General features: G+C 45.9%; 1 protein-coding gene across 1 annotated transcript in view; it reads right to left on the bottom strand.

Moving 5' to 3' along the window:
- The window catches only part of LOC147717013 (uncharacterized), a 43,546-nt gene that overhangs the window by 2,319 nt on the left and 22,656 nt on the right, over positions 1 to 18,571 (bottom strand). Inside the window, exon 2 of the mRNA XM_086919834.1 lies at positions 17,890 to 17,954. Within this exon, the coding sequence (XP_086775960.1) occupies positions 17,890 to 17,954 (65 nt within the window). The remainder of the gene's footprint in view (positions 1 to 17,889; positions 17,955 to 18,571) is intronic.

Here is an 18,571-nt window from a genome sequence, read left to right as displayed (position 1 = left end):
TTTCGCAACACTGAGCTCTGATTGCGAGGTGGGACATTGGAAGGGGGGGCAGAAGACGGGATACGAAAGCCAATTGTAAAACCATGCCGTAGGAATTGAGCCTCCCCAAGATTATCGTATTTACTGAGGAGGTGTGTCAGGACATGCCGCTTAATTGGAGTTGGGAGTTTTGTCGGGGGTCTTAGCTGGCTTCCCTTTTGGGGCACCGTGGCTGGCTTGTCCTTTGGGGTTACCGGTTTTCTTAAAACACCTGATCTCGGGATGGGAGGTACCCCCGCAGTAGGAACAACAGTGTTTGAATTTACACGAGACCCCCCTGGTACACTCATTCCTATTAAACTGCCAGCAGGCCTGTTTTTTCTCAACGACCCCTTTGTCAGTCCGAAAGGACTGGCTCTGAGCTGAAGGTACTGGGGTAGGCGTTGAAGGGGTGGAATAAAAGACTGTATGCCACAAATTAATCTCCCGTTGGTCCCAAGCTATACCCGGGTGAACTGCCTTCATCTGCCTGAACATTTTATCATATTTCAGCCACCCCTGGCCTGGAAACTCCGTTGCCGCTCCATGAATCAATGATATATAGCTCATCATTTGTGGGCCTAAAACAGGGTATTTCTCAAGCATAACAGCGGCATATATTGCAAATCCCGTGATCCAATTCTTCATGGACCATTCTACCCATGATTTCTTCTGATTGTAATCTCCCTCCTTTCCGGCTTTGGACTTCCCGGCCGCCACCCCCGCATTGATAAGGTCGAACACTTCTATGTATTCGCCTCTGAGAATCCTGTCCTTCATATCTGCAGGGACGTGCCAGGTTATCCCCGCGGATGGCGATAAGGTCATCGAGGAAGAACCGAACATTAGAGGGCTGAAAGCTAATAACGGGGAACCAGCTGGTTGCCCCCCAAACCCTCCATGCATCTGGCCATTAGAGGGACCCGGAACCTCACCCACGGCATTCGCCCTTGAGCCCTGACTTGGACATCCCAGATTAGAGAAAGCAGTCATTGCTAAGGGGGACCCGTGAGCTGTGTAAGCAGGAAACATTGAGCTTACCGGGCTGCTACCTATCGCTTGACCATGTGACCCATATAACTGCATCCCTGGTAACTGAGCGACCCCACCGGGCTGAACCCAAACTTGCGATACTCCGCTACCCGGCTGCGCCACTACTGGCGGTAACATACCGTGCGGACCGGACCCCCCCACAGAAGTGACGGGGAACCCTCCTATCTGTGTAGGCCTAGTTGCCTCATACTGCCCATCGGCGTCATCTGGGTCGTTTTCTGCGCCTGAGTTCGAATCAATTGTCTCTGGCGCCTCCTCCTCACCTGGTGATATTGGTCGTGAATCCGTTGGCCTAGCCCGCTTGCCTCTTGCCGAGCTTCTAAGCTTTTCTGGGGTCTGCTTCGCTCTTTTGCCTCTCCCCCTCTCCTCCTGAGAGTTCGCATCAGCTTTAGCCCCATCTCTCATGTTCTTTAGCACCCAATCCATGCCCTTCTCTCTTGTGAACTCCAGCAGTTCGGTAAAGGCAAGGAATTCCTCCTTCTTGGCTGCGGGTTGTTTACCTTTCGGGACCTTCTTCGACGGCATCCTGCACTTAAAGAAAACACTGTTAAAATTTATCGCGAGACGCAACGACTTTTTTTAGGCCCACCGCGCGGCGAATGGGCCCTGGCCCAGGAAATCGGATGTTCGAGCGCGAGCGCTCGCCCTCCCCCCGGACACGAGGATTCACCGCAGCAAACCCCCCCCCTGCCAACAAGATTTAAAAGAAACTAGGCACGAAAAGTTGAAAAAATTTAAGGGAATCTAGCACACACTGCAAGGCCTGCTAACCTAAACCACAAGTCGGGGTAACTCTCGCTGTAGACTCGAACGCGATGCTCCCACGATGTCTTCTCTTGGAGACGTCCGACTCCTGGATGATCAGCGGACAAAGAGGGGGCCTCTAAGCTGGTCGCGGGCTTTTAAGCCTCGCGCCCTACTAACGCTTCCGGGGCGTGCCTCGGCGTTTGTCCCCATTGGTCCTGACGCGACGATCACTTCCGGGTCACGCAAACCGGAAGTGACCCGGCTCCGGGTCGGCCCTTTTGCTGCCACTAACGACGCCATTCCCCGATGGGGTTGGCGCCTTCCATTGCATGTGTTTGAGTGGGGGGGATTTCGAGTCTTGGAGCGATGCTGGCTATGGATACTTTTGCTTGGTTGCTTGCAAGTGGTTTGAATGCAATCCACGGTGGGTAAGGGGTAATTAGGAAGGGGGTACTTCGGCCTACTTTTACTTTCAAAGTAAGTTTTGTCACCAGTTTTCTGCTAGGCCTCGTTTTTTGAGATTTGATTGGGGGTCTTCTACATTTTTGCGACTGGCTTTAGTAAGGGTCTGGGTGGGAGCACTGCTAGGAAGATCTAATTTTGTTCTAAAACACAGTTTACAGTACACCTAGCTAGAGGGGAATGATCCGCTACATTAATTTGCCCCTACTTATTTATCCTTCAAAAGGTGACTCAGACAGAGTACGCACTTTCAAAAATATTGTACTGTCTACTAGGAAAATCAAATTGTGACTTTTTGCACTCCACAGCCTACATACCTTATATTTATTTATCAGTGGTGTTGTAATATTATATCACTTCCTGTTTTTCGTTGAATAATTACAGGCCGGGTTTCAGTCTCTGCAATGGGGAAAAAAGGATGGAGTCAGGCTTCACATTAGCGAGCCACAATTCAGCATCAGGCAGGCAGTGGACAGGGTGTCTTCTGGTGACCAACATCGATGGACGAAGCGTCGGCTGCAATGGAGGAGTGCCGCTAATAAGAGGATTTTTTTTCTGCAGGCAACTCACTTACCACTTCCAACAGGACAACTACAACAACATAAATACAGTATCCCTTGCCTTTTTCTCTGACTGTGACTGCATTTCTTGGATCTCTCTTTGCTTCTAAATTGATCCCTTAACACATCACTTAGTCCACTCCACTATCACATCTGCACCACACATAGTCATTTGTAAGTGCTCCTACGTAATTCGCAAGTCGCAGCACGCCCCAGCCCGTAGAGGACTGGGATGGCCCCAATGATGAAGCATGTCACCAAGGGGCAACCCTGGTGAGTGAGGGCACACCTAGAAAAAAAGCAATTTCTCCTTTTCTATCTACTATACCTTCCAGACCAACCCCATTGAGTGTTGTTGTGAATGGATTTATAGTGACCAGCAAGGCTCTCAGGTATCTGGCTACAGAGACCTTATGTTGAATATAGTTATCAATAATTCCACACACGCCCTGTACTGTCGCATTCTTTCTTCCACAGTTGTCGAAAGTACTACTTACTTTTCACTGACATGCATGCAGTAGTGCATGCACTTTCAAAGATTGATGGATAGGTTTGTACCCAAATAATTGTTTATGTTCAATTGTTTGTCTATGCTGTGCTTTTTTTACAGGGTGTCTTCTAGTGACCAACATCGATGGATGAAGCGTCGGCTGCAATGGAGGAGTGCCGCTAATAAGAGGATTTTTTTTCTGCAGGCAACTTACTTACCACTTCCAACAGGACAACTACAACAACATAGATACAGTATCCCTTGCCTTTTTCTCTGACTGTGACTGCATTTCTTGGATCTCTCTCTGCTTCTAAATTGATCCCTTAACACATCACTTAGTCAACTCCACTATCACATCTGCACCACACATAGTCATTTGTAAGTGCTCCTACGTAATTCGCCAGTCGCAGCACGCCCCAGCCCGTAGAGGACTGGGATGGCCCCAATGATGAAGCATGTCACCAGGGGGCAACCCTGGTGAGTGAGGGGACACCTAGAAAAAAAGCAATTTCTCCTTTTCTATCTACTATACCTTCCAGACCAACCCCATTGAGTGTTGTTGTGAATGGATTTATAGTGACCAGCAAGGCTCTCTGGTATCTGGCTACAGAGACCTTATGTTGAATATAGTTATCAATAATTCCACACAGGCCCTGTGCTGTTGCATTCTTTCTTCCACAGTTGTCGAAAGTACTACTTACTTTTTACTGACATGCATGCAGTAGTGCATGCACTTTCAAAGATTGATGGATAGGTTTGTACCCAAATAATTGTTTATGTTCAATTGTTTGTCTATGCTGTGCTTTTTTTACAGGGTGTCTTCTGGTGACCAACATCGATGGACGAAGCGTCGGCTGCAATGGAGGAGTGCCGCTAATAAGAGGATTTTTTTTCTGCAGGCAACTTACTTACCACTTCCAACAGGACAACTACAACAACATAGATACAGTATCCCTTGCCTTTTTCTCTGACTGTGACTGCATTTCTTGGATCTCTCTCTGCTTCTAAATTGATCCCTTAACACATCACTTAGTCCACTCCACTATCACATCTGCACCACACAGTCATTTGTAAGTGCTCCTACGTAATTCGCAAGTCGCAGCACGCCCCAGCCCGTAGAGGACTGGGATGGCCCCAATGATGAAGCATGTCACCAAGGGGCAACCCTGGTGAGTGAGGGGACACCTAGAAAAAAAGCAATTTCTCCTTTTCTATCTACTATACCTTCCAGACCAACCCCATTGAGTGTTGTTGTGAAGGATTTATAGTGACCAGCAAGGCTCTCTGGTATCTGGCTACAGAGACCTTATGTTGAATATAGTTATCAATAATTCCACACAGGCCCTGTACTGTCGCATTCTTTCTTCCCCAGTTGTCGAAAGTACTACTTACTTTTCACTGACATGCATGCAGTAGTGCATGCACTTTCAAAGATTGATGGATAGGTTTGTACCCAAAGATTTGTTTATGTTCACAATTGTTTGTCCATGCTGTGCTATTTTTTCTTGTCTCCCAAAACCTTTCCCAAAAAACCCCGTACCCATCCATTTTTCAAACCCTAACCCTCTTCCCCCGGGCTGTGTGGTTTTGATTGATGTGTGACTAAATTACAGCAATAAATCCACACACTTGCTGGGGAGGATAAGGTGATAGCAACAGGCTGGTGAAGATATCCGAGGATATATTCTTACTCTGCTTGACAAAGACCCATGGCTAATGTCAAAGAACTTCAACCAAATTAGTAGTTATACTTTACCATTTGTTAGGCTACAATGTGGCACTGTTCTAGTGTACTTCTGTCACCTGCTATATTCTCTATTGTACCGTTGAATTGCTCAGGAGGACAAACCAGATTTAATTTTCTTTTTTTTCATAGGCATGCAACTGCCACTGTGTCACACCACTAGTACCACCGCTATGAGGAAATTTTATCCGACCAAGATTGCCAACCTTATTCGCTGTTTCCCGTGGAGCCAGCCCTGGGTCTAGCCCTACTTTCAAACACAAATTACAGGTAAGATAAGCGTTTGGTGGTTTGGGGGGATAATGGAGTATTAGTAGGAGAGACGAGAGACTGACGGTAGTACTACTAAAGTCCTAGGACTCTTGGATTCACTTCACTTACTCTGTGAGAGGTACTTATTGTTGAAAACATTTGGGCATTTACACTTAAAGGAAGAAAATGGAACTAAACTTTCAGGAAAACAAAGTCACTGTTAAACCCCCACCCACCAGGCAAGCAGTAAGAAACGGGTATGCTCAGATAAAGTTTGAAAAAGTATATTTATATCCCTAACAAAATAATCTCCCGCAAGACCCTCCCTAACCCCAACGATTGTCCTTCAAAAGTCCCCAAAAACCCAACTCCCAATTCCCACCCCCCAAAAGTCTCTAAAAAAGGGGCAAGGGACACTATGGGTGGATGCTGTTTACTTTTTGGGACAGGGCATCATGCACCTGGCGGAGCAAGGCGTGCTCTACGCGGAGCCCCTCCAACACGTTTGAAAAGTGGTGGAGCTCCTGCTGGAGGCGGGACACCATCAGGGTACTGCGGCGCAGGCGTGCCTTCACTGCCTTGCAGGTGCAACGGCTGTGAGAGGAAGCTGTTGTCCTTGCTACTCGGCGGTGGCGTTTGGCTTTGGCAGCCCGGCTCAGTCTGGGTGGACCACTGTGCTGGGTGGCAGCCCGTGGGGGCACGGAGGCCGATGCAGACGACGTTGTTGTTGTGGTCGACTGCACACTTTCTTCGTCCTCCAGGGCCACCAGCCGCCGATGTTCGGCCACAGTGGCAGCGATCCTCCGTTGCCGGGCCGCTCTAGCCAGCTCCTTCCTCCTTGTTCGTTTGGAAGGAGAACCTATATGAAGAAAGAAAGACATAGTCTGTAACCAATGCTCTTTAAGATTAACTCAATCATTCAGCAGAAATTTGTGTTGCAGTACAACTAGCAACTTGCAAGCGCATTACATAACTATTGAGGCCAGTATCTATCTAACCTCACACTTCTTCATCCTTGCTCTAACATTAGTGGGAGTTTAAGGAACAAATTCTACGAGCACTGTGGACTTCCATTGGAGTCGACTATGAAAGTACACCAGTCTTATTCTTCTTCTTGTCTCTTGTTTAGGAAAATTGGTACGTTATCTTCTGCAAGCCGGCATAATGCCAGCGCAGTAAACTTGCACCCGAGAAAAAGAGACGCATGCCATGATGAGTGACCTAGACTTGCGTTGCGTTACTGTACCCGTCCAGTACATGCAGGTGGTGAAGCTCTTACTTTTCTATTACGGGTGGCACTGAGAATACTCTGTTACAACTCAAGGGCTACTGCTTAATTAATTTAACTTTCACCCTACAGTGGAAATGAGTACTAGAAATGGAAAATTGAAGAAGATAAATAATCGGATTATCTATCACTTCACATGGGATGTTTTTGCTTATATATGGGATGACTTTAGGTGCTTTGCTTTTTATTGAGTGACCAGTGATACATCCACACATGAATGACTGAGTACTACTAAACTTATTAAGAGAGGTAGGGAGTGGCCACCGTAATAACCAGATCTATGCTGTGCTTGCAATACAAACTACTGCTACTATTGATGGTAGTATTTGGACAAAATTAAAACTTCTTTTCCTTGCCTTTCCTACACTGGAACGGACGTGCGGGTGCAGTGTTACATGCTCTTCAAAGTTACACTTAGTTCATCCACTGACCGTCTACTCTCTCTCTAGATCATGGGTACTCACAAACTTTCTCTCAGGGGCTAAATTTACAGTGTAGTTTGTGGCCGAGGGCTGCACTGGTGGGGGCGGAGTCAGAGGGGGCGGGGCTAAAGCAAAATGAAAACTTGTGACCATGAGGTTGCACACAGGTCCCTGCAGCAGATGCTTTCATCCACTGAGCCACCAGACCCAGCATTTACATACATCTCTCTCACTCATGCTCTCCCTCCTGCCCTCCCTCTCCATCTCTCTCTCCCTCCTGCCCTCCCTCTCCCTCCCCCTCTGTCATCTCACTGTGTGTGTGTGTCTGTCTGTGTCAGCCTTCAGCCCGGACTGAGACAGCTTCCTCAACGCGCACACACAGACAGCCACACCAAAGTACTTAACAGGTCTTTAAAAGACCATTAACATATTATTGAGGCTTTGTTTGTTGTAGCGCCCCTGCATCTCCACCCTGACAATCACTGCTTGCCCGGCCCCACAGAGCAGAGGCTTTGTTCTATTTCACCTCTTTGTGGCCCTGCATCTCCACTCTGCTCTGTGGGGGCCGGGGGAGCAGTGATTGTCTGCAAGGTCTGCACACCGCCAAGGAAGGCTTGCCGGGCCGCCACCGGCCCGCGGGCCGTACTATGAGTACCCCTGCTCTAGATACACATATGCTATCTAAGAGTCAGATAGTAGCATGATCCAGGTATATGGACACATACAGTTTCTGTGTCACCCACCCAGGCTGTTGTCCTTCCACCAATCATTGCTTCATCATTCACCCAGCCATGCATCTCATATTCTTTCCTTCCCAGCCACGTCTTCAATCTCAATAAGTAAGGAATATATAAGAGCTTACCTCTGGCCGCCACCACCACCGTCTGAACTCTCACAGCCGGCACCGGAACCGGCGCATCCTCCCCTGAGGAATTGCCCTCCGGCTCCGTGTCGAGCACCACCACCACCTCCGCGTTGGCCCCGCCACCAGATGTTCCACCTACAAAGTACATTTAAGAATGTTAGAATAAACCACTCACTAGTATTTGGTCAAGGAATAAAGACATGTGAAAACAATGTAATGCAGCACTTTTTGGCACAACTGATGAAGGATGGCTTTTTAACACGCACCATTTTTTTCCACACAGACAGAAGATGGACTTCTAACAACAAGATCAAGTTGAAACAAGGTGAGAGCTCGGCTCGACCACAAGAAATGTCTTCAATTGTCAGCACTAACCACTTTTACATTCTCAGTTAAACGTTTCGTTTTTTTATTATGACTTCATTTTAATAAATGTGTTTACTTTTAATAAAGCTTTTAAACTTAGAGAGACTCTGTGTTTTTTGGTCCAGAGTGACTAGAGTGACTGAGCGAAAGGTTTTGCAATTTTTGCAAGCATGAGTCCGTGCCTCTGACACTTCTTGACTCTGACTCCGTACTCTTCAGCTACGTTGGATAATAATCATCATTGGGGATCAATGATCGATGAATTCGGGAGGTAAATGACTGTGCCACACTATGTAGTCAGTCAGTAAGGACATTGGGGGTTCAAAGTCTGTTATCACAGAGGTATGTGGAAACTCTAACAGCGCCTATTATAATTGATAAGCAATGCACTATTTATTGTCCATAGTTCTGTTTCTGCAGAAGAATTGTCCGCGCCACTGTAGTGGTATGGATTGTTCTCCTACCCAAACCAAAAGGTAGTATCTTATTCTTTCTTGGTGGTCATTCACATTTTATAGTTGGGAATTTTCAAAGCAGACAGAACACTTCAAAAGACATTATGGACAATCCCAGAGGACTGCACTAAGTTGATAGAGCTATTGCTGACTAGAATGGGAGTTTCGCCAACCGTGCAATCTTAGTTAGCTACACAGACAGACTAATAAGAATAATCTAGTAATACCACAGGGAGTCATAGTAGAGGCAGGATAAGAATTTAGATACAGTGTACAAGAAGATCAAAGACGATTTTGAAAAAATCAAATGAGGAACGCTAGGAAAAATAGGTACTAGTCTAAAATGAAAACTTACTGGGGCCAGCAAAGGAGCCCTCGCCTGCCCGATCCTGGCCCTGTTCAACAGCATCCGCCGCCTGATGTTCCTGTGTCCTCCCCTCGCCCCTGGGGGGAGCTGACGTACAACATGAAAGAAAGAACAGAAAACATGGATGATTGTTGCTTGTCAATGTCAACCAAATCAAACATTTCAAAAGAACAATAACAAAATATTTCCGCGAAATTATATTGATTAGGGTTAGTTTTCATTTATTTTCGGACCTGTGACTTCAAAAGTCACGTAACTCACTAAACAAAGTACTGAAAGGTTCACCTAGGACTGGCAGGCAGCAGTCCGCAGGCAAGACGCAAAGTGACAGACAAACTCCATTGTGATTTCAGTCAGATCAGTGACAACACTAACAGTTGCCTGCTACATTACCAGTCATTTAAATAGTCAAACTATCAATCCACCGCCACTATTTTTCTTATTGTCAGGGGTACAAAGGAAGGGGCAGATTTAAGCCCCTTGCGGCTCTTTTGCTCCGTTCTTGCGTGACTTTTGTGACGCAGCAGCTAAACAAAAAAGGGCGCCATGGTGCGGCGTATAATATTATAACAACGTGACGCATTTGGGAGATGCATCCCGTTATAAAGCCCTGCGCCATCAGGGGGCGTTCCGGCGCAAGGGAGGGCATTCCTGCGCTGGAACACATCCTAAAAGTGGCTGAGGGAAATCTACAAAATTTCAATCAGTCACCTTTAGGACAATGATGCGTCACACAAACCCTGCACCTGCTTGAAGCAGACGTACGGCTTGACCCAGCATTGGGGAGATAGGGTACCCCAGAGCATTGCTGGAGCTGCGCCATCGTTGCGACGCAACTCCAGCAGTAAAGCTTCGGTGACGTTTTGGGCCCATGGTGCGCCGCATTGCAAATACGGCGCACCATGTTTGGTGGTGGTAGCGGGCCGCACAATTAATGGCGCATCCCTGCTACTTTGCAGGGATGCGACGGTAATTGCAATTCTGCCCCTTAGGGGCATACTTACTTACGCGTTCTGGCGCATCTCCAGAGATGCGCCAGATCAAATGCGTCACGCAAAACTACCCTTGCGACACGGCAGATGCGCCTCATTTACAATGCGGCGCGCCCTGGCGCAAGGGTAGGCACTTGCGTGACGCATCTCGTCACGTAAGAGCGGCGCATCGCTGGAGTCACGTCGCCAACGCAATGCAACTCCAGTAATGCTCAGGGCCACCCAATACTTAACATGCTGTGTCAGTCCTTTCGCCTGCTTCAAGCAGGCATAAGGAATTGAATTGACGTAGCAGCGTCGCAGAAGTGCCTGCGTTAAATCTTGTAGATTTCACGCAGGCAATTTTGCGAGGCGCACAGCCGCCGGACCGCCCACCCTGCGTACTAGGAACGCACCCATTGTGGTGCAGACCCATGGCTTTATAACGTGACGCATCTCCCTAGATGCGTCATGCTGTAAATGACTCGCAGGGATGCGGCACGTTTACGCCGCTGTTGCGTCACGCAAGGCAACGTAAACGTGGCGCAAGGGGCTTGTAAATGTAATCTGCCCCCTAGTGTCTAGCATTACGCAGTTCTGTAAAGTACACTCATACATAATAGTTACTCAGGCCAATGAGACCACAAAATAGAAAACAAATAAGCATAGTAGCAACGCCACTGAGAAGGAGAGCAGTGCACCTGAAATGCACAGAAGATTTTGAAATATAATTTAACTATAATGTAATCGTCATCAGCGGCATTATTGGCTTGCTCCATGTAAAAAACAAATATTTGCAATACAACAACACAGAGCAGGAGAAAACATCATAGTAGTGAGTGATGAAATGGCTACTACTACTCACCAAGCCCTGGGATCTCCAAGCCGAGCTGGTCCAGCAGGTCGCGCTCCCGGTCCAGGAGGTCCGTCCAGCGATGGGTGACCTGGCTGTAGGTGCGCTGGACCCCGTAGAGGTGGGATATGGCCCAGCACACCTTCTCCCACCGCTTCCGGCGCTCCCGCATGTTGTAGCCGCCGGCCGCGATCCTGACGCCTCCCGCGATGGTCCTGGGCAGGCGGCGCTGGACGAAGTAGACCAGCGCGCCCACTTCCTCCGGGCTGAAGATCTCCCGTCGCATCACCTGCTCCCCCCTCAATCGACCGCATGGTGTCCTGGCACGGGGTCCAGGACTCCTCCTCCCCGCCGCCGCTGCCGCCCTCAAGTGCCTGGGCAGCTTCACGGCGCCTGGCTTCACCATGGTCTGGGCAAAGTGGGCAGGTAAGGTAGGAAGTAGAAAATTAAGAAGGAATAGGATAGGGAAGAAGAAAAGAAAAGAGTTTAAAAAAGTAGTTTAAAAGTAAAGAAAAATAGCAGAAAAGACAAAAATATACAGCTAGGAAAAGAGAGGGATAGATAAGAAGCAAAATCGTTAAAAAAAAACTGAAAACAAGCAAAGGATGGCAAAGATAGCAAGAGGATTAAACACCATGCCCAGACACAGGAAATGAATGAAAAACAAGATGGCCGGCGCCCGTTCACGAGCGCGAACGTAAGTTCGCGCGAGATTTCCCTCGCGATCTCGTGCGAACTTCTACTCGCAATGCGCTTACTGCGCGAGATTATACATAGCGGGCGGAAACGGAAATACGTCACGCAAACAAAATGGCCGCGCCCGTAATCGACCTTGGGGTAAATTCGCGTGTTGCGCTGCAAGCGGCTCGCGAATACTGCAAAAAAACTAGCGAAACAACAAGCCGCAAAAAAATAAAAAGCTCATTCGCACGAATTGGCGGCTTCCGCGGTCGGTTTCGCACGACGCCGCGCCCAGCGAATAGCGCGAAAAAAACGAAAAACGATTTTTGCAAAAGCAATGAGCAGGTGCAAAAGGTCAACCTCATGATTTGTAACGATTCCCTGTAGTGCTTCCTGAGGGGGCCCTCCAGAATTCGGTTGCCTGCTTGCAACTATTGTGTGACCCTGCTCTGACCTTAACTGTATGCCACAAAGGTCCTGATTTACAGCTAAGGGAGCAGACAAGCAGGTGCCAGGCTGGAACTTCAAATTCAGTGACACATTAATCAGCCCCTAATTCATTATTGTCAGTTGGGGCAGGGCAGGTGTTGTTAATAAACTAACCCCAAATTAGTTCATGTCAGTTCAAGCAGGGCAGGTGGGCTTGCTTTTCCCCCCCCATCTTCTACAGTGATGATGAACCAGAGGGTGGCATTGATGTAGCAGAGGGTGGCATGGGTCAAAGAGAGGGTGCCAGTGGTGAAACAGAGGGTGCTGGGAGGCTGTGATGATGAACCAGACGTAGAAACAACATAGTCGCGACCGTTGCGAGCCGACAAGTAAGTTTGCAATTGCGAACTAGTACCAAATCCTCGCGAACTGGCAGAAACACTTGCGAACAAAAAAAAAAAATCCGCAAATTCACGAGAATTCGTGGATTTTGCGGATTGCGAATTCGCAAATCCGCAAAATTCGCGAACGCGAGATTCGCAAAATTCGCCCATGCTTAATTTTTACCCCTACACTATCCAACACTTACCCTACTGTTGCACCCCCTGGAGTTAGAATAGTCATTTTTACCCCTACACTATCCAAAACTTACCCTACTGTTGCACCCCCTGGAGTTAGAATAGTAATTTTTACCCCTACACTATCCAACACTTACCCTACTGTTGCACCCCCTGGAGTTAGAATAGTAATTTTTACCCCTACACTATCTAATACTTACCTTACATGCAATGTAATGTTATGCGTTGTAAAGGTAGTATGCGATGTAATGGAATGCGTTGTAATGGATGTTGCGTTGTAAAAAATGCGTTGTAAAGGTATGCGTTGTAAAAGTATGCGTTGTAACATCATACATCCAAATAAGGTCTCCCTGAAATATGGGGAGGACTTTTTGGTCCTTTTTTCCCCACTAGAGTGGAGAGTGGGTTTACCTGCTCATTTCTCTGCTCCAGTGGGGAAACTTTTTATGTCAGCCTGCCTTGCGGAGTGCTGATGTCACAGATAGATGGGAGGAGGCGGTGAGAGACCCAGAAGCGACTCTGCGTCTTCCCCAAAATGCATTAGTCGCCCATTGTCCGACACAAGCACCTAAGTGGTTAATCAAGCATTAAAAAAATAAACATCTCTTTGAGTTTGTAAAACTTTTTCAAATCACAAACTGCAGCCATACAGGAGGTGTTTGGGATCACTGATCCCCCTGACCTGGTTTGCCTCTTCCCTCACACTTGTTCTACCATGGTTCAGATGGGGAGTTTATGCAACCCTCCTGTAAGAGGGAGTTGTGCAATACCACAGTGGTGTCCCTTACTCTATCTTATTCAAAATCTCTACTTGTCTACTACTATCACTGACCTAGCTGAGAGGACTAAAATACTAATCATACACTGACAACATCCACTGTTAAAGGAGGTGGATGATTCCAAGCAATATGATACCTTGACCATCTGCTCATCATAAATTGGCTTCTGAGTGCATGATACTTGGCTCCAGCTACATTGATTTGAAATTGAAGCCATCTTCTTTGACAGCACAATTGATATCAATAAAGAACAAATATAGGGGTCCATCCTCACCTTTTTTGGTGAAAAACTCACTACTATCAATAGGGTTAAAAATCTTGTAGTTTGGCTTGACCAACAACTGACAATGTATTTCCAAATTGTGGTTGTTGTTAAATATGTACAGTTGGGGCTGTTCCAAATAAGAAATCATCTATAGTTGCTATTTTCCAACTTCATCATCTGTAGTGGAGTCAGTGGTTAATGTCCGCTTTGACTGCATTGACCGTTTCTATTATGCGCTCACTAAGAAGTCGTAGAAAACTCTGGGGAACCCTCCTTTCTAACTAAGGAAGTTGAGATTATGTTTCAGAGGCTTGTGCCACTCGCCACTGTTAAAAAGTGGAAGACAGAAAAGCCTTAGTGAACTCAAGTTCTTAGGTAATAAACCTCTGTCAGCCAATTATACCGTCAACTCGGGTCCTCAGGCATAGGACTGTTACCGCCCTACTGTGCCAAGCATGTCCAGTACAGTATAGTAAAACAAATGTAATGGACAATAAGATTAGCACTTTAGCAGAAAGAATCTTAATAAGTACTTCCCCTGGAAGCTCAAGGAGAGGACGAGCCCTAGGGACCAGAATAAGATTCTGGGTGGGAACGGAAAAAGCTTCAAATAGTGGGGAAGCATAAGCTTCAAATAGGCGGGAAGCATAAGTATAAACAGACCCAATATCCCTCAGCATCTTAAAATCCCTTATAGTTACTAATCATACTTTGAGAGCAGAGACTGAGATGCCCAAAAGAAACCCACCCTGAGGAAGTCCAGAATGTTCACAGGAGGTCTTATGAGGAAAGTTCTGAGTTACTGTCAATTGATCACACCAGTGGCAGACTAGTGCAGAGGTTGAACAATATTCTGGAGATCCGATAAGAGGGCTACATTTTTTTAGAGTTTTATGAAGCATGAACTAGACCAGAGACATCGTGTATCAGAGCGCTTTACACGAGCACCAATTTCATTACAGATGGACATATTCATTTTTTAGGTCTCGCCTGAGCCAGCGCATGCGCTGCATTGGCGAGACATTTAGTGAGTGGTATTTAAAAAGCCGACCACAGCTTTTTGTGTAGCCTAGAGCGTGCGGTTTCACGCACAGTTACGAGCACAGGCGCCATCTGGCTTTCCTGTCTCGTCATGGCTCATTAAGTGCATCGCTCGCGGGCACCCTTACAGTCCGCGATTATGTTCACTTTCACTTTCGCGGCCGCATCACTTTCACAACCGTGCGGCCAATGCTTGTTCATCTTGCTCCTTTGCGGTGAACCTGCCTACTTCTCTTTTTTGCGCCTTTAGTTTCCCTTTTATTGTCCCTTGTTTTAACGATTGTTTGCTCTCTGATTCTGTGAATCCGTCTATTTCTCTTGTTCTTTATGATTTTTGGTGCCTTCATTCTATAACGCTCCTTACTTCTCATGCTATTTGTTTCTGAAACTTTTGTTTCTGTTAACTCTCCACCTGCTCATTACTCCGTTTTGGTCTCCATTGTAACTGCTTCACTGTATAATGCTCGCTCTTAGTCTTTTTATTTTACCTTTCTAATTCTTTTTTCTTTCCGTATAATTCTCCATTTCCGTATTATAAACAGGACAGTTTCACATCTGGAAACATGCTAGAAAGTGGCAGCATTGAGGCCGCTTTGACCCAGTGACTTCAGCTGTTGTAGTTCTGTATGACTCCAGCCCTGATGATTCCACTCTTCAGAGACTTGGCAGATATGAGCCCTCTGGATATTCAGATGTCTAACTGATGAGTCATATTCCCTCCTGGATGGGAGTGCTCATAGCTGTAGCTTGGAAGGTTTTACCCTCAGGCTATTTTTGCCGTCCTCTGAATATGCCGTGACCATTGCATGAATTAGCTTTTTTTTTATTTTTGCAGGATGCATAATTATGTCTCTTTAAACCTTATAAAATAGTCATTCGTCAAGTGGTTGACTATAAACACAATTATACTGTTGTTTCTTATAGTAGCAGAGCATAAGCCGTGGTATTGGCTATTATGCAACCCGGAAATACAATCATTACGCACAAAGGCCGCTAAAAGATCAACAATCGTCTCAGCTTCAGGAGTTAGGTTGAATTTAGGGGAGTCTTATGTAAGTAATGTATAATTGGTCACCTAAGTAAAATCATAACAGCTTTTATCAACAACGTATTACAGAAGGCAGTAAGGCATTTTTTCGAGTCTCGGGGTAGCCTTAGTGTGAGTGTGGTCTGCTCTGCTTCGTTTGTCTGCTGGCAGAGTGGGTCCGCCCATTTGCTGTTCTTCAGTGGCATAGGTGGTAATTTAACATGATGTCTTGACAGCTCTAGTTGTGTTTTTTGTTCAAGCTAATTTTGAAGACTAAGCGCCCAACATTAAGGATAACGAATTATATTTTGAGTGCAGGTTGGCAGGCACCTTTTCATCCGGATTGCACGATTTGGCTGGTGCATGCTATACAGAAGGGGATTTGACTGTCAAATTGCATTTGGGCACCTCATGGATCGCGATTCAGTGCTTATGTCTTGTTACCGATACTGAGCTATTTTCTAATAGTCCATTACTAGTTTCAGTTTCAACTTATTTACGCAGTTTAAATGCACTTCTAAGTTTACTACCTTTCGCACTGAGAATATTTTCCATTTGTTCATGTTTTTAGGTTTTGCAAGGGCCCGGACGTAATACTTAAATATGGCTTTATATAAGATCGACCCTGTTCATTTTAGACGTGTCTTTGTTGCCTTGGTTTACTTTAACTATCAGTCGTGAATCATTAAGGGAGCTCTAGAATACATTTTGAAGTGCTTTCTATTTATATTTGTTGATTCAAGTATGTACTTATAGGAAGAAAAATATTGTCTTTAGATGATTTTCCTACTTTTTTGTACTCTCTGCGACATAAAAATATTGGTCATCCCGGAGAAAACAAGCATTGGCATAGCCAATAGGTCTCGCCTTTGGGACCTTATAAGTGTTTAGCCATGCGACAGTTGATGTTGTTGCACCATGGATATTGTGCTGCATAACTAAATACTTATAAGGTCCCAAAAGCGAGACCTGTTGGCTATCCTAATGCTTGTTTTTTTAGGCACTGGGGAGATTAAGTGATTTGCCCAGACTCGAACCCGGTTCCCCAGCTTCAAGGTTGACTGCTCTAGCCGTAAGGCTACATCCTCTCCCCAACAGTGTTTGTATTATTGCCAGTAGCATGTTACTCTCTGCTTCAGTTGGCGTGTAGAGATCATAAAGTAGCCATAAGTTAATAATTTCTTTATGTATAGTTTTTGTAAAGCGCAACATAGTACCTAAGGCAGTCTGAGAGCACTTGGGGAGAAAATACTAAATTTTTAAATGTTTCATGAATTGCATTTAAGGAATCTCAAATAGAGATTCCTTAAATGCAATTCCTCGCAAAATTGCGATTTCTATAATAGCGATTTTTGCATTTGGGATGATGAATCCGAAATGCAAAAATTGCGCTCGCAATCTGGCCCTTTGCGAGCCGATTTTACGTTGATGAATCTGGCGGTAATACACCAGAACGTGAACAGAGAGATGACGATCTAAACCACACTAACCAGCAGATACGCAATTTGAGTGGCGTGTAATACAAGATCACAACCGAAGCAGTGAATCAATCCCACAGCAAGATATTAGTATATTTACAGATTTAGAATTTGTAGTTAATAAGTGACTGGATACAAAAATCATTTGCCACTTAATAGAAAACGTAGGTAACTTAACACAATGGTAAAATTATTGAATATGAGGCCCACGCTCACACTTGTCTACCATTAATAATTCCCGACAATGTGCTAGCCCGCTTTGTATTATAAAAACCAATAAACAGCTGTTTTAAAAAGAATAACCAGTGGAGGATGTTTTCAGACCAAATATTAATGAATCAGCGTAGTTTTTGCCTCTTTGTCATTTAGGGAGTGACTTCTAGAGGAGACCTGTGAAGATGGTATTCCAGTCATTTAGTCAGCGTGTGATGAATAGGAAGGCTAATGTGAGTTTTGTTCAGAGAACTGGAGGACAAGCAGTATTATCCTAGGAATAACTAATCTCAGATTAGGATATCTTTTCTTGGTCTAAACCACGAATCTGTTGGTACTGGTCGAACAGCACCAATGTATTGCCTCCTCTGCCCATGTGTGCACACCCCAAAAAAAAAAACTGGCGGCCGACGTTTCTATGCGGAGCATGGACACAAGGAGGTAGGGGATTGGAGAGCTGCTCACAGATGTTTGCTTCTTCACACCTCCAAGACTTGTCTTCTGAAGTCTTGCTGCTCAATTTGACCAATTACCTCTTCCTGATCACATTCTAGAAAGAGAACATTAGTATTAATATCAGATTATCAATTTCTGGTGATAACTATCGCCAACGCCAGTTAGCAGGAGTTTTGTTATCGCCGTCTATCCCTGAAATTTATCGCCTTGTTAGCGACATATTACCAACACGTCGATAACAGCCGATAGTCCCAGGGAACAGCGGTGAAAACTCCAGCTAACTTCTGCGTCATGGCGTTATTCATTTTGGCGATACCTAGCGATCTCTGCATTAGCGGCAGGGAAAGTCCTGCAAAAGCAGCGATAATGGGCTGCTTGATAATATGCCCCTCAATCTGTTTGGATATGAGAAATAATAAAGATGGACAGAAATGCAACTGAGACCCAAACAGAAAGAGTGAGGATTACAGTAAAAGGTGTGGAATGAGAGTGACTATTCTAGAGTGCCGAGACAGATGGCTCTCTGGAGCCAGGGTGCAAGGCACAACCGACCCAGAAGGGTGAGACGGCAGGGCACAGCCACGCATCCAGTGGTGAGGTTAATATCCTTTGATATCATGGAGTCAAACCAGGCCCTTGCTCGGCTCTCCCCAAGGGTATCCGTGTCCCCTAGTAGGTTCTCCTTGCTGTTCTCATGGGAGTCTTCCGGCC

Source organism: Lissotriton vulgaris, chromosome 5 (genome assembly GCF_964263255.1).
Source record: "Lissotriton vulgaris chromosome 5, aLisVul1.2, whole genome shotgun sequence".
Lineage (NCBI taxonomy): Eukaryota > Metazoa > Chordata > Amphibia > Caudata > Salamandridae > Lissotriton > Lissotriton vulgaris.
This window is presented reverse-complemented; position numbering and strand designations above follow the sequence as displayed.